Source organism: Idiotropiscis lumnitzeri, chromosome 4 (assembly GCF_059441095.1).
Source record: "Idiotropiscis lumnitzeri isolate Australia: NSW breed Sydney's pygmy pipehorse chromosome 4, RoL_Ilum_1.0, whole genome shotgun sequence".
Classification (NCBI taxonomy): domain Eukaryota; kingdom Metazoa; phylum Chordata; class Actinopteri; order Syngnathiformes; family Syngnathidae; genus Idiotropiscis; species Idiotropiscis lumnitzeri.
Genome location: NC_142394.1, coordinates 24,548,702 through 24,562,096, shown reverse-complemented (window position 1 = coordinate 24,562,096; position 13,395 = coordinate 24,548,702). Strand labels below are relative to the sequence as shown.

The 13,395-nt window shown below is 49.1% G+C and overlaps 1 protein-coding gene across 6 annotated transcripts; it reads left to right on the top strand.

The window, feature by feature from the left end:
* The first annotated feature begins 60 nt into the window (after positions 1 to 60).
* On the top strand, positions 61 to 13,178 carry znf219 (zinc finger protein 219). 6 transcript variants are annotated; one of them, XM_088293814.1, is made up of 6 exons: positions 61 to 225; positions 313 to 407; positions 7,754 to 7,825; positions 7,912 to 9,919; positions 10,007 to 10,159; positions 10,482 to 13,178. In XM_088293814.1, exons 4-6 carry the CDS (start codon positions 7,915 to 7,917, stop codon positions 11,495 to 11,497), a joined length of 3,174 nt encoding a protein of 1,057 aa, XP_088149940.1. In that variant the 5' UTR covers positions 61 to 225; positions 313 to 407; positions 7,754 to 7,825; positions 7,912 to 7,914; the 3' UTR covers positions 11,498 to 13,178. The 6 variants fall into 6 exon arrangements, with proteins under 6 accessions (XP_088149940.1, XP_088149938.1, XP_088149937.1 ...); XM_088293812.1 differs by having other exon boundaries at positions 7,909 to 9,919; XM_088293811.1 differs by lacking the exons at positions 61 to 225; positions 313 to 407 and adding an exon at positions 2,808 to 2,936.
* Positions 13,179 to 13,395: the final 217 nt, after the last annotated feature.

The window sequence follows — 13,395 nt, the reverse complement described above, 5'->3', positions numbered from 1 at the left end:
CACACACACACCCCCCCACACACGCACACACACACACACGCACGCACAATGGCAAATGTACACGTGTGTGCACTTGTAGACTGGCATGGCTGCTGACACAAATGCAGCACACAATGGCTCATCCAGCAGATATGTCGGGTGTCAGCACAGACATTTGGAATCTCAGCAAATGTGTGGCGAGCCTCACATCCAAACCCGAAGGCCTCCGCAGCTCGTCAACTCCAGGCAAGTACGGCGCACCTTTATCAGTCCGTCGCCGTTTCCTCTTGTCTTTTTCACACGTGTGTGGGTGTGGTGTGGTGTTGTGTGTAGGGGCAGCGAAGGAGTTCAGATCATCACTTGGACTCGTGGAGAGCACGCAGCGCCTTTGGACTCTGTAGCCGTTCAGATGTCCACTTTGGAAGGTGGTAAGGAGGCAATGTCAAAGTTGCGTGTTGGAAAAGATATCAGAGTTTAAAAAAAAAAATAAAATAAATAATCGAAGGAGTCTTCATGCCCACTTTTCATGACAAATCGTGGAAATTCCTAATTTAGCCTGACTCATCTGGCTTGAAAGACCAGACAAGGTTTTTTGAAGTCGACTGCAATGTTACAAAAGTGGAGCAAAAGTCATAGAATCGACGTCAGCGGTCCGGGATCTTTTTCGCCCGGCGAACCGCATTCACCTAACGACATGTTTCGACGCACACGCATTGAAACAAAGAAAACGAAATGATTCCAAATTGAACTTGGCATGACACTGAATGTAGTTGTTGGAATTGGTGGGAGCCCGGCATGTGTTTTTTTTTTTTTTTTTTTTCTCTTCAACACGCCGGCCGCTGTCAACTTTGTGACACCTGTCAAAAGATGGGACATTGCAGCCAGGCTCCAAAAATTGAAGCATTTCTCTGACCACATGCCATAAATACTTGATTGGCCAAAAGTCAATTTAAAGCTGTGAATGTCAGTGAAGAATTGTCAAGTTGAGCTGCTGCTAATTTGGGCTCATTTGGACAAATTCATTGTTAGTTTGTCGAAGCTGTCCTGGAATTGAGCCAAAATGGACACTTTTGTAGTTAAATTTGGAGCCTTTGGATAGACAGTGAAACAAAGGTCATGGACTCTTGTTTTTTTTTTTTGTTTTTTTTTTTTTTTCACACAATTTCCAGGGGTGCTGCTGAGTGACTTTTGAGGAGGTTATGTTGGGCACCCCCGAAATGACATTTTCACCAAGAGAGAGGCTTGCAAAAACGTATGATGTTGAAGGGCCCCCGTTCAATCGGCAGCAACTCCAAGGAGGCCCGAGCACACCCATGAACTCCGAGAAATATCAAATAACCTCAACAATCATTGGCGATGGGAGCTTGAATGCCTCACCAATCAGCTTTGTCCTCGTTATCATGTGTAATGGATAATGATAATGATTTGAAATTGTTGTTTTGAACAAAGCACCTTGAGGAAGAGCAAGAGAAAAGAGCTTATATTTGGTTAGCTTGCTTGAATTTGTTCACGCTAAATCAAATCTGAATGAAATCATGAATGAATAAGCATTGCAGCAACAACTCCATTACGCCACATTAACATTTTCAAGATTACTGTAAAATTTGGCCTGGACACAAATTTGTAGCAGTGTGGATGGAAAAAGATGATGGCAGAGTTGAAGAATTTTGGAGCATTTGACAGCAAATGTCATATATCTGGAAACAAATTCAAATAGTTGTCTATTGTTTATCTCAACTTGTTTATGAGCTGGTGTGCTGTTTAACTCGTTAGCTAGTTCGATGTGTCGGGAATTTTCTGGCGCTCGTTGTGACTGACTGGCGTCACTACTTTGGTCAGGAAAATATACCAAAACCAATAAGACTAGTTTGATTTTTTTTTTCCTTTTCTTCATCCTCTTCCTTTTTTTAATCGTTTGCTTAATTTTGTTACGTAGCCAGTAGGGAGTCCCATTACGGAAACGCTCAACGTGTCATCGCAATGTCCGTTTCGAGTGGTGTCGTCTGTATGGACCAATTATCAGGCCACCAGTGCCGATCAACCGGCACCGCGAGTAAGGGGCCCCTTGGCGGGTATTGCTGACAACCTCACGTTGTCGTTGCTGTTCAGAATTTGCCTTTTGTTCCCCGTTCCAAGAATGTCGCTCGATCCTCGCTTGTCGAAGAGCGAGTGTGCAGGCCTTACAAATATGGATATATTTGGCCAATATGTAATTTCACAGAGTCTTTTTTTTGTTTTTTGTATTTGTGGGCCGCCCTTTGCTGTAGGAGCACACTTGGAACACGGCACTTATCACCACTGGATACCGTAAGGTGCTTTTGAGCTTGGGACAAATAAAGGACAGTCCGCGAGCTTTCATTTGAGGTGCTTGCTGAAGAAAAGAACAAGAAGTAGCCCGTTCCATCTTTCAGCCTGTTTTCCCATAAAAGCCAGCAAAGCAGGACACAGTTCCCGCCAAACCTCATCGTGAATGCTGCTTTCACACAAGTGTGACTTGTAAAAAGCTATTTTATTTTTCCACGCCAGCCGAAGTTCCGGTTTGCCACTTTGACCTCACAAGATGGGGGGGGGGAAGGCGCAAGTGGCTTTTGAAATTGTCATCTTAAGAAGTTGTTGTGGCTTCCCGGCCATCCGTGTGACAACTGAGACGCTTTTTCTTGTTCTTATCCTTCCTGCGTGTCAGCTGCCATATTTGGGACGGCGGGATGACGCTGTTGTAAAATGGAGCCCGTGCTGAGATCATAATTAACATTTCCAACCTACACGGAGCCCTCCACCCTGAAGAATGGAGGGAGAGAGGGAGGGGGGAGAGAGAGAGCGAGGCAGAGGGAGGGGGAGCCGCCGTATGCTTGTACACAAGCCTGATTTCCATTTTTTCCCCCAAGTCGTAATGTATTTAATTCAAGCTGAACGTAATCATGACGTGTCGCGTCATTAATCTGCGAGCCAGCTCACGCGTAAGTACGAACGCTTTCCGTTGCTGCCGCCTGCCCGAGAAATGTGCATGGATGTGCGTGTGTGCACGTATGTGCGCGCGTGCGTGAGTACATGTGTGCGCGCCGACTCACCTCGACGTGCACTTTGCTCCCGGATCGCTTTTTCTTGCAGCTTATTGTCGGCTCGTTGTTCCGAAATGCACTTTTCATGCGTGGAGCCGTGCGCGCGCGCACATCTGCAAATGCGCGCGCGTAATGTTCGTGAGTGCGATACGCGTGACAAACACAAGTCACGTATGGGACTTTCTCCCCCCTTGCCTTCGCTAACTTTCAGCAAGTTGCGCTAGAAAACCGAAACCGAAGTCACCGGAGCTCAAATTGCATGTGGCGCTAAAGTTGCGAGCACGCACGCAGTTTTGCGGCAATCAGCCTTTTGTTGCGGTGGCAGGCAGGGCGCGCGCAAGCACGCACATGCATAATCCGATTGTTCCGGACGTCGCACGTAAGAAGAAAAAAGGAAGAAAAGTGTGCGGGCTGGTCCACAAGGAACTTGGGAGTTCTTTCGATTCGTTTGTGGAGATTTTCACATGTGATGGCTCGCCCTCCTCCTCCTACTCCTCCTCCTTCTTCGTCTTCTCCTTGTGCAGCCCTCGAACATTTGGGGAGCAAAATGGAGCCGCCAGTCGCTCACATGACTTCGTTGAGCACCCGGCTCGTTTTTCTTTGCCACCTTGTGGACGATTTGTCTTGTTGGGTGAAAATGTTTTTACGGCTTTGGAAAAATCAGGAGGAAGTTTCTTTATAGAGTTTTAGTCACTAGATTTCTGACCGCTTTCTCTCCTATCCGCTTGTTTTTTTTTTAATCTTTATTGTATTTTTCGGGCTGATCAGAAGTATGAGAGTTCAAATGCGTGTGTGTGTGCGCGCGCGCGCGGTTGACTAAGTTGTCAAGGACGTCGCTGCATTCAGGCGTCGTCGTCTTGGCTTTTGTGCTTCGGGGCCACATGCACGCTGTCCAGGTGACTCTTCGGGAGTGTGTGTGCGCGTGCGTGTGTGTTCTGGACCAAGTCTGGCTGCATTGTGACATTTGGAGCTCCTTTTGCCCGTAAGCCCTCTGAATGGAGCCATCGTAGATAATGTATTACTTGCGTTCCAGAGCAACAAGTGGCGCCCACGTTGGCCAATCAGAAGCCTGAAGAAAGACGGTTCTAGGAACAGCACATCAGCAGAAAATGGAGCTGATCGTATAGACACTGGGCCTCTTGGAAAAGTCAAATCTCTCGACCTTTCTAGGACCCTTCTTTAACATTTGTGGAAAAGGTCATGAGGTCACGGTGTTTCATTTGGAATGCACGAAAGGACAGCACTGTTGAAAATGAATTTGACTCCGCTTTGCCCGAGTGACATCACCTTGCAGCATTTGACAAGTTTTGCTGGTGTCAGTCTCTAACGTGAGCGTACTTTTTTTCTCAAGGTGGATTCCAAAAAGCGCTCCTTGAATCCTCGCGTGTCGGACGTGACATATTTCTTTCAATGAGCTTATCGCCAACAGTGAGAATCTCTTAAGAGGTGAAACTTGTGCTTATGTGGAATTTCACTGACCCACTTCTCTTTTTTTCAATGGCAAGAAGTTGAAATTTGATTGCTCGTGGCTTAAATTGTGGGCTATGAAAAGAACTTCGACAGAACCTCGCATAGTAAATCCTTGTTCTGTAGTATTTTCTGAATTTTTTGTGAGTCTTTGCTTCTCAACTCTTAAGCATCTTTGCACATTTTCAGTAAACGTCGTCGATCGCCTCTTGCTTGAAATATTGCGGCCGTCAAAAATTTGGGGTGACGTCCTCCCGTGAAGGTTAGTCAGTAGTGACATATGCTAAAGGTTGCGTCCCGGCATTTTAACGTAAAAAGCCGAAAGTGAAGAGAGGCCCGTGACATATGCTTCGTGTGGCAGCGTCAGCACGTCGGCCATTTTGAATGTGGCGGCTCTTTGCGAGTCACTTCAGACTGTCACAACCAGCACCAAAGCAACCTGCCATGTGTACTTTATGATATCATGAGTGTTGACAGCTTCCATTTTATGTAAAACTGTGATTATATCGATAAATATTCACATATTAATAGTAAATATTAAATCAGTTTCAAGAATAAGTGGATCCCAGAATGTAGATGTGACGTTCAGGTTTTGGGACGAACGGTTTGGATATTCAGGGATTTCTATCAATGTGATTGGCTGGCAACCAGTTCAGTGTGTACCCCGCCTACTGCCCCAAAGACAGCTGGGATAGGCTCCAGCACGCCCGCGATCCTTGCGAGGAGAAGCGGCTCAGATAACGCATGGATGGATGATTTCTATCAATGTAACAACTAATAAGATCCGAACGAGAGTGGCCTTCCCGCCTGACTGCTTTCTCAGCTCTTTGGCCAGTGCTTCGTAGAAGGAGAAACGTGAGCGGCCAAATCCCATCCAAAGTCATTGTCTCGTCTTGAGATGTGGCCTCTGAGCCCCAGTTGGTGACTTTCGTATGTATGCCGCACTTGATATGGTTCCCCATCGTACATGGAAGGTCCCCCTCAAAGCGCTTTTGTGAAGAACGTGCAAAAGAGATAACAAAAGTCCCTTGTGCTCTATTAGTGTCCACCAGACCTTGAAGGACTCCACAAGAGCGGAGTGAAGCGCTGAGCCGTCGGTGGGCTTCCGTCGGACGCCAGGAGAACATTCCTGCTTTGTCGAGTTAAAAAAAAAAAAAGCAGGTGCAACGTGCAGACGTGCGCTAACCTGCGCTTTAAGATCAAGCTCTGGATACTTACACGATGACAACATCATGTATTGCCGCCCCCCCTGCAGGCAGGCAGGAGCTTTTTGCGGATTGAATGTTCTCCCAAAGCTTTTGGAAGTGGTCATTGTCATCACGATTGACTGAGGAAGGACGAAACGTTTCGAACGTGCCGCGCAGCCCCAACGCAAGTTAAATTTGACTTAGTGGGTGAGCTAAAAGCGCCTCTGGGTCCAGTCAACACCATCAACGGTCCTCATAGGTCCAGTTGTTGCTCACTGTTTCCTCCTTCGGAAAGAGTCCAGGAGTGATTCTGATTTTGTGTAAAACCTCTCAAGGTGGCACCCCAGTGCTGCTACTAAAGTATTCACACTCTGAATTGAAGTGTAAGCATAAAAGAACAAGCGCTGCTGCCCTACATTAGAGTTAGTGTCTGAAATGTGCTACAAAAGTAAACTATGATTTTTACTACTATTTTTACGACTAACTCCACAACCCCCCCCAAAAAAAATAACATAAAATGGTTTCCATCTTTCAATTAACTTGCAAACTGAAGATGAAGAACACCCCCATGTTATCAAAATCAAGTGTTCACGAGCTACCAGCCTATTTTGACAAAGTGAGTAGAATGTTTTACTGAGTAAAAGCAAATTGGAGTCTTAAAAATAAATACTCAGGTAAAGCACTGATGGCACTTGGCTGCTTCCCACCGCTGTGACAAGGACAATCGAAGCAGTGGAAGAATCTCCTGAGCTGATGTTTTGAGATTCTGCGTTGTTCCGTTTCTGAGGCGTTTGGGTTCCGAGGATTTCCTTCCACCTCTGCGGCCGCCGCTCGGCACCATGTTGGGCCGGCGGCACTGTGGTGACAGGATCTGTCATGGCGGAACAAAGCCCAGCCGGGGCTTATGAAAATGCTGCAGATACATCTAGCTGCCATGTACACTCGTGCACACACACACTCGCGCGCACACACACACACACACAGTAGGTTTGGGTTGATGTTCTTTTGTTAAAGCGCCGCATGTTTCCTTTCTCTTGTGTCTTGGCTTCTTTGCACTTCGCCATGTTGGCAGCCTCCAGTCTACCAGCTGATATCAGCATTCTCTGGCACAGCGCCAACCCACAACACTGCAGGATGGGAGTGGAAGGAGTGGGGGGGAGGATGGGGGGGGGGGGGTAAAGGGGGCCAGGGCAGGGGGGCAGAGAATGAAAGAAAATTAGTGAATAATGGACGGAGGGAGGGAGGGAGGGAGCGAGCGAGAGACATGAGAGAGGAGAAGAGAGGGGGGATGGTAGGAAGCAGTCAGGGCGAGAAAAGACAGACAGGAGAGAAAGAACAATCACTGTGCATTAACCTGTGTGCAGCGATATCCCTGTGACTCATAGCTGAGCTGAAATGTCATCTGGCTGCGTAACAATCTCGCCATGCGCGCGCACGCACACGCGGAGACGTCACACGTGCCACGCAACACACATTGCGCGACCTTGTATGTCGTGGCACTCCTCCATCTTGGCCGTGACGGATCCCAGCAACCCAAAAAAACGCACAATCAAGTGCGCATCTTTCATTTGAAGGCACCGCAGCCACTCTCCCCGAAAAACACCGCGTGCGCATCTGCGTGCATGTGAGCACACAGGAAGGGTGTGTTTGGAAGCCCAAATACCGCCCTTCCTGTTTGGGATGGTTAACGTCCTGCGCGAGTGTCTGAACGCAGCACACACGCTACGATGCTTGTGTGCACCTGTTACACACAAAGAAAAACAGTCCGACATGAGATTTGATTCAATGACTTCACTGTCATTGTGCAACATAGAATATTTCAGTGGCTTGTCATGATCTGCAAGTGAACGGAGAACTAATTATAAATAAATGCGACTTTTAGTCATGGCTTTTCTTGTGAGAGTTCCTCGTCGTGATGGCTTTGAGATGAAGTGTTGATAAAATGTTGTTGGAGACCAGCATTGATGTTGCCATGAGTGAGTTAGTTAGCATTAGAAGCTTGCTTTTCAGATTCTCCTCTTATATAATAATAATCTACATTTTCTTGTGCTTTCTCCGCAGGGGATTGAAGGAGGAGTTGCACCCCAGCCGGCAGAGACCCTGGAGAATGGCATAACTCCGCAAACGCTTCCGGTATTTCCTTCAGCGCCTCAGACCACCGCAGAAGTCTGGTGGTTCACTAATGTGTGTTTTTATTTGTGTGCATGTTATCCAAGCAGAGGATGGATTCCCCATCAGAGTTTGTGTTGCCCTGTTCCCCTGAGCCACTGCCTCATCCCAAAAACCCAGAAGCATCTCCTCACGGTCCGGATGCAGCGCTGTGCTCCCCTCTTTCTGTGTCGCCCCCAGCTGAGGAGTACCTTCCCAACCACGAGGGCCTAGAAGATGACCAACAGAACGGTGACGCTCTACCGTCCCCCACCCCGGCCGTGGCTCTATTCCCGGGAGGGGGAGGAGCCGAAGCAGGACGCAGTCCGAGTTTGGATTCTTCCCCGCCGGCCACGCCCTCTGCACCCCCGCTTGGCTTTGGAGCTCTGGAGTTTGCTCTCTCTTCAGGACCCAGCGAAAGCTGCAATGATGAGCTGGACTTGCAGCTCTTCCAGAGGGATGCTTTCACCCGGGCGGCGACAGGACCATCGCTCCGGTTCTCTTGTCACGTCTGCGGGAAGAGATTCAGATTCCAAAGCATTTTGTCCCTTCACGCCAGAGCACACAGTCTGGACCGTCACCGCCAGGCCTCGTCGCATTATCGGAGCGCTCTCTCCTCAGCGCCTCTCAAACAGAACCTCATACGGCAACAGAACAAAAAAGAGCAGATTCAGAAGGATGGGAGACGCTCGGTGAGTGGGAATCTTCCACACGCGCTCGCAGAGGACGATGAGGAAGAGGAAGATGAGGGGGAAGAGGATGAACTCAAATGTAGGGAATTGGTACACAGCCACGCAACATTGAGCCCTCCGCTAAATGAAGACCTTGCTCCTTGGACGCCGTCCGCTCCTGCCACACCGACGTTCCGTTGCCATGCCTGCAAAGGAAAATTTCGCACTGCTTCCGAATTGGCGCGCCACGTCCGCATTCTCCACAACCCGTACAAATGCACGCTTTGTCCTTTCTCCGCCAACCAGGAAGGCTCTCTGGCATCCCATCTGCAGGAGTGCCACCCGTCACCAGAGGGGCCAACTTTACCTTCCGCCTTTTCTAACTCCACCCCGGTTAACGGCCCTTCAAAACCTCCCCAAACCTCATCACCTCCCAAAATGTCCGATGCATCCTCGTTGCCAGCATTCCGTTGCGATACTTGCGGACAGAGGTTCACTCAGTCGTGGTTCCTCAAGGGACACATGCGAAAGCACAAGGACTCGTTGGACCACAAGTGCCAGGTGTGTGGGCGTGGCTTCAAGGAGCCGTGGTTCCTCAAAAACCACATGAAGGTACACCTCAACAAGCTAGGCCTCAAAGCCGGCTTGGGAAGCACCGATGCCGATCCACAGGCCAAAGGCTCCGCGGGTCACCTGTCCCTAAACGCCCTCTACTCCAGCCTTCTTCTCGCTCACCAGGGGTCTGGCAGAGCAGGGCAAGGGAGACCAGAGAAGGACATGGCAAGCAGGATGCGGACGGCTTCCGGCAAGTCAGCAATCCTGGGCTACTTGGGCCTTCCTAGTGACGGTGGTGGGGCCAGCTGCACAGAGAGACTCCAAGCCGTGGCCCAGGTGGCTGAGAGGGGAAGCAGCGGTGGCGGCGTCAGCTTGGAAGGAGGGGAGTCCGGAAGAGAGAAGAGAGAGCCCAGAGGCACCACTGAAGGTGGGGAGCAAAGCCCCTGGTGGCAGCTGGTGGCTCGAAGCCTCGTTGTGGCTCAGCAGCAGCAGCATCTGCATCAGAGAGAGAAAGACCGAGCTCACCATACCCGTTTAACTAGGACATTGGGCGCAGAGACCGATCTGGTCAGAGCCTACGCTGATGCTATGGATCCTAGAGGAGCTTCTGGTGGAACCTCTGGAGCTGCTGAGGGTCCGTGGGAATGCCCCGATTGTGGAAAGCTCTTCCACAGCCTGCAACAGGTTCTTGTCCACGCACGTGTTCACACCCACAAGGCCCAGGAAGAAAGCTCTGCAGGCGAGATGGACGGAACCTGCGGCTCAAGCCGAGCCAGAGGAAGCCAAGGCGAAATGAGGCAGGAATCCAAAGTGCAACAAGCAGCGGCGGCGAGCTTTCCCTCCGTCATGCCAGGTTTCAAATGTCAATCTCTCATTTTCTGGAGTCCTTTGACTTTGCTCTTGCTCACCTTCGTCGTGTTTGTTTGCGCTGCTTTCACAGGTGAGAACGGGACCATGGCGGCGCTGTCAGCTGTGGCTTCTCTTCCCAGTAGCAGGGAGCGCGTCCGTGGTCGAGGGATTAAGGATTGTCCCTACTGCGGTAAAGCCTTCCGCTCATCCCATCACCTCAAAGTGCACCTGAGAGTCCACACAGGTAGGAAGCTTCTGCTGCTGACTTCATCTTAATCACAGCTCCGTTCTCAGGAAGTTGTTTGTGCTAATAATTTCACATTATCAACGCTGCTGTGGTCTCTAAAAAATTATTCTGCGACAATTTTCTGTAGTTTTCTTCAATGGTGACCTAACATGCTAAACATTAGCTTCTGGGTCATATTTGAAGAATTGCAGTTGTTCACACGTCATCAAGGGCTTTGATATCAATGTGTGATGAAACACTGCCCTCTACCTTGCCATTGAGTTACTACGAATAATGGAATGCAATTTCCCATGACTAAAATGCCTCCCGTTATGTCAAGGTGAGAGACCCTACAAGTGCCCCCACTGCGACTACGCTGGCACCCAGTCGGGCTCGCTCAAATACCACCTTCAGCGGCACCACAGGGAGCAACGCAACTCGTCGGGCTCCGCCACGTCCTCTGTGGGCAAACTTGCCGCCGCCATCAACGGTCTGACCTCCGTTAAGCCACGCCGAATGCAAACTGATCTCAAAGCTCGGTCAGATGGCCCTGCCTCAGGGCCCGGCCAGCGGTCTTGGCTCCCTGGGCTTCCGCAGCATCAGGAGCATCGAACCGGTCAAGGAGCCCTTGCGTCTCTCAGGGACGTTGACGCAGAGACCCAGTACCACTATTTATCGGGGGCGCTGGGGGCCTTCTACCCTGGTGGGATGGAAGGAGCATGGATCAGGGAGTCTCCTCCTCCGAAAGTCCTTAAAGTTTCCCGCCGGAAGCCCCTTACCACCAATCGGGTAGTGGTGGCTGGTGACAAATCAGTGTCCGCTGCTCTGAATCAATCGGGTGCCTTCGAACCTCTCGATCTGTCCCGCCGTCCCACACCAGGCCTCGAAGAGCTGGAAGAAGGAGGAGGAGGAGAAGGCATTAAACTGAAGCAGTGCTTGGACTGTCCTTTTCGGACATCCTCAGCTGAGCTCATGACCATGCACCTCCAGGTCAACCACACCAGTAAGTCCAGACGCAAAATCAGCTCTTTGTCCGCCTTCGACGATGAGGACGAGGAGGGGGACGGGGCCCCGAAGGGTTCCAGATCCTGCCATCAGCCCGACTCCCTCAGGATTTGGGGGCACGCCAACGAGTCTCAAGCGGGAGCCCAGCAAAGCTCCTCCAACCAGACCTGGACCCCCAATGGTCTCCCTCCGGACCCTCGTGACGAAAAACCAGACTCAAACTGGGCTTCGAGTGACGGCCCGGTTCTCCAAAGTGAGTCAGGGGGTGATGATGGTGAAGAGCAAGAGGACGAAGAGGAATGCGACAGCTGCCCGGAGGACCAGCACGAAGAAAATGTCCTCGCAGATTAAAACCAACGTGGACGTCCAAACAGATGCACATTTTCCAGTTTTTTTGTTTTTTTTAAACTCCTTTTTTCAAAGTTCAAGAAGCATTCCAGCGAAAGTGGTCCATGTCCTGACTTTGAGGTGGCATATTCTGTGTAGTCAACATTGTATTTTTTGTGTGTTTTTAAGACTGGAGGTGTATCAATCGGGTGGAAATATGCCCGCGCTTCCAGTGTTTTTTGTCAATTAAGGAAAGCTGATGTCAATATAGGAATGTGCAAAGGTAGTGGCAACGATGAAAAGACTAACAAAGGCAAAGACGTCCCAGTAGAAAGTGTAGCGTTTACCACAAGAGAAAAAGAAAAAAAAAAGCTTTTTAATGGTGTTTGTTTGGTCGCAAAACGACCTTGATGTTTGTGATCTGAATGTCCTTATGCAGCACTGTGCAACTTGTTCTTCTTTTTGTGGATCAAATGTTTTTTTTTGTTTTGTTTTTTTTTCACGACGGATCAGCTCCCGGTCCGAGCGTGTGGCGTTGAAGAGCGTTGGTGTGTTTCCGCGGGAATGTACGGCCGCAGGCGCCGATCTTCGATCTCCGACTGGATGCTCCTAACGAGCGTCAATTCCACCGTGCCTTCTGTTTCAAGCACTTCCTAGTCTGTTTTGTACAACCGGCTTCTTTCTGTCCGTCTTTTGCGCCAAAGCAGACCCCTGAGATGGAAACTCGAGTCAGTGGGACTTAAACCAGAATGGACTGGTGTCGCTGTTATGATGACTTCTAACTTGACTCGACCTAAACGAAAAGACTTGAACCTGGATTTGGACTTATTTGGGAGTTAACAACTCGGGACAGGACTTGAGACATGATTACGTGTTAAAAATTAATTAATTCAATTTCCCAATAATGTTGTAATCTGACCGTGTTTGTCTTCTCTCTTTATGAAGAGCACATACTGCAGGTATGACTGCGTTCGGACCCTGACTTGACTTGCTCAAGCCACAATGGATTGGGACTTGTTTGAGACTCGTCTGTGTCAGCCCAGACCCTAAACCAAGGACGTAAGGTTAAAGCCCTCGGCTGGATTAAATCTGGCCAGAATCTGTCCTACGAGACACTAAATAGACGGAGACCAATCATGTTCTCTTCCCCGTCGCTCTTATTACCCGTCCATCCATTTGTGGTCCCGAGGCCTTTCTTGGACTTCCATGTGTGTTTGACATGTTTGAAACATGCTCTTGTGCTTGAAAAGAAAAGTCTTGTTGAATGTTGTACAGCTAGCTAGCTTAGAGGTGTCGCTGGTACTGTATATTGTTTTTTTGGTTTTTGTTTTCAAAGAGTGAGAGCACAAACCCGAGCAACCGCTCCTCCCGGCTCAAACAGGCCCGCCAATCCGAACATCTGCTTGGTGCACAGAACGGGCTCGTTTTGAATGTATGGTGATGCGCTCGGCACTAAATTGGCAAAGGAGAAAAAAAAAGAAAAAAAAAGCCTCTCGCAATCCAAACCGTAATTGGCCAACTGGAATATTTGCACCTTATCCCCCGCCTGTCAATCAACGGGTGTCACAAGGCAGCGCAAGGTTTGAGCTCTCGTGTAGTTGACTGCCATTGCAGTGAGGACTGAGTCATCTAACATACTCTAGTCGTGACTAATATGATCAACATCAACAAAAAAAATAAACAAATAAAGAAATAGATGACGTGATTGAACATGTTTCTCTTCACAAGACTCGAGTTGTACAGCTCAACTGCCGCACTGGGGTCGTTCACGTTAAGGTTCAATTATATTGTAGATGTACTTGAGTGTCATCATGTTTGATTGACAGAAGGAATGACAATGATTATCTTATTTTAAGGTCACCAATTTGATAGATAGTTTGTCCTATTTGAACGTGTACTTAATTTACTAACTTACTTTAATG

What these genes read in the sequence shown, in the direction of transcription:
- znf219 (XM_088293810.1), top strand. Translation starts at nt 2,898, where the DNA reads ATGACGTGTCGCGTCATTAATCTGCGAGCCAGCTCACGC. An exon ending in TAACTCCGCAAACGCTTCCG is followed by an intron (nt 7,826 to 7,908) that starts GTATTTCCTTCA and finishes ATGTTATCCAAG; the next exon opens with CAGAGGATGGATTCCCCATC. An exon ending in GCACCTGAGAGTCCACACAG is followed by an intron (nt 10,160 to 10,481) that starts GTAGGAAGCTTC and finishes CGTTATGTCAAG; the next exon opens with GTGAGAGACCCTACAAGTGC.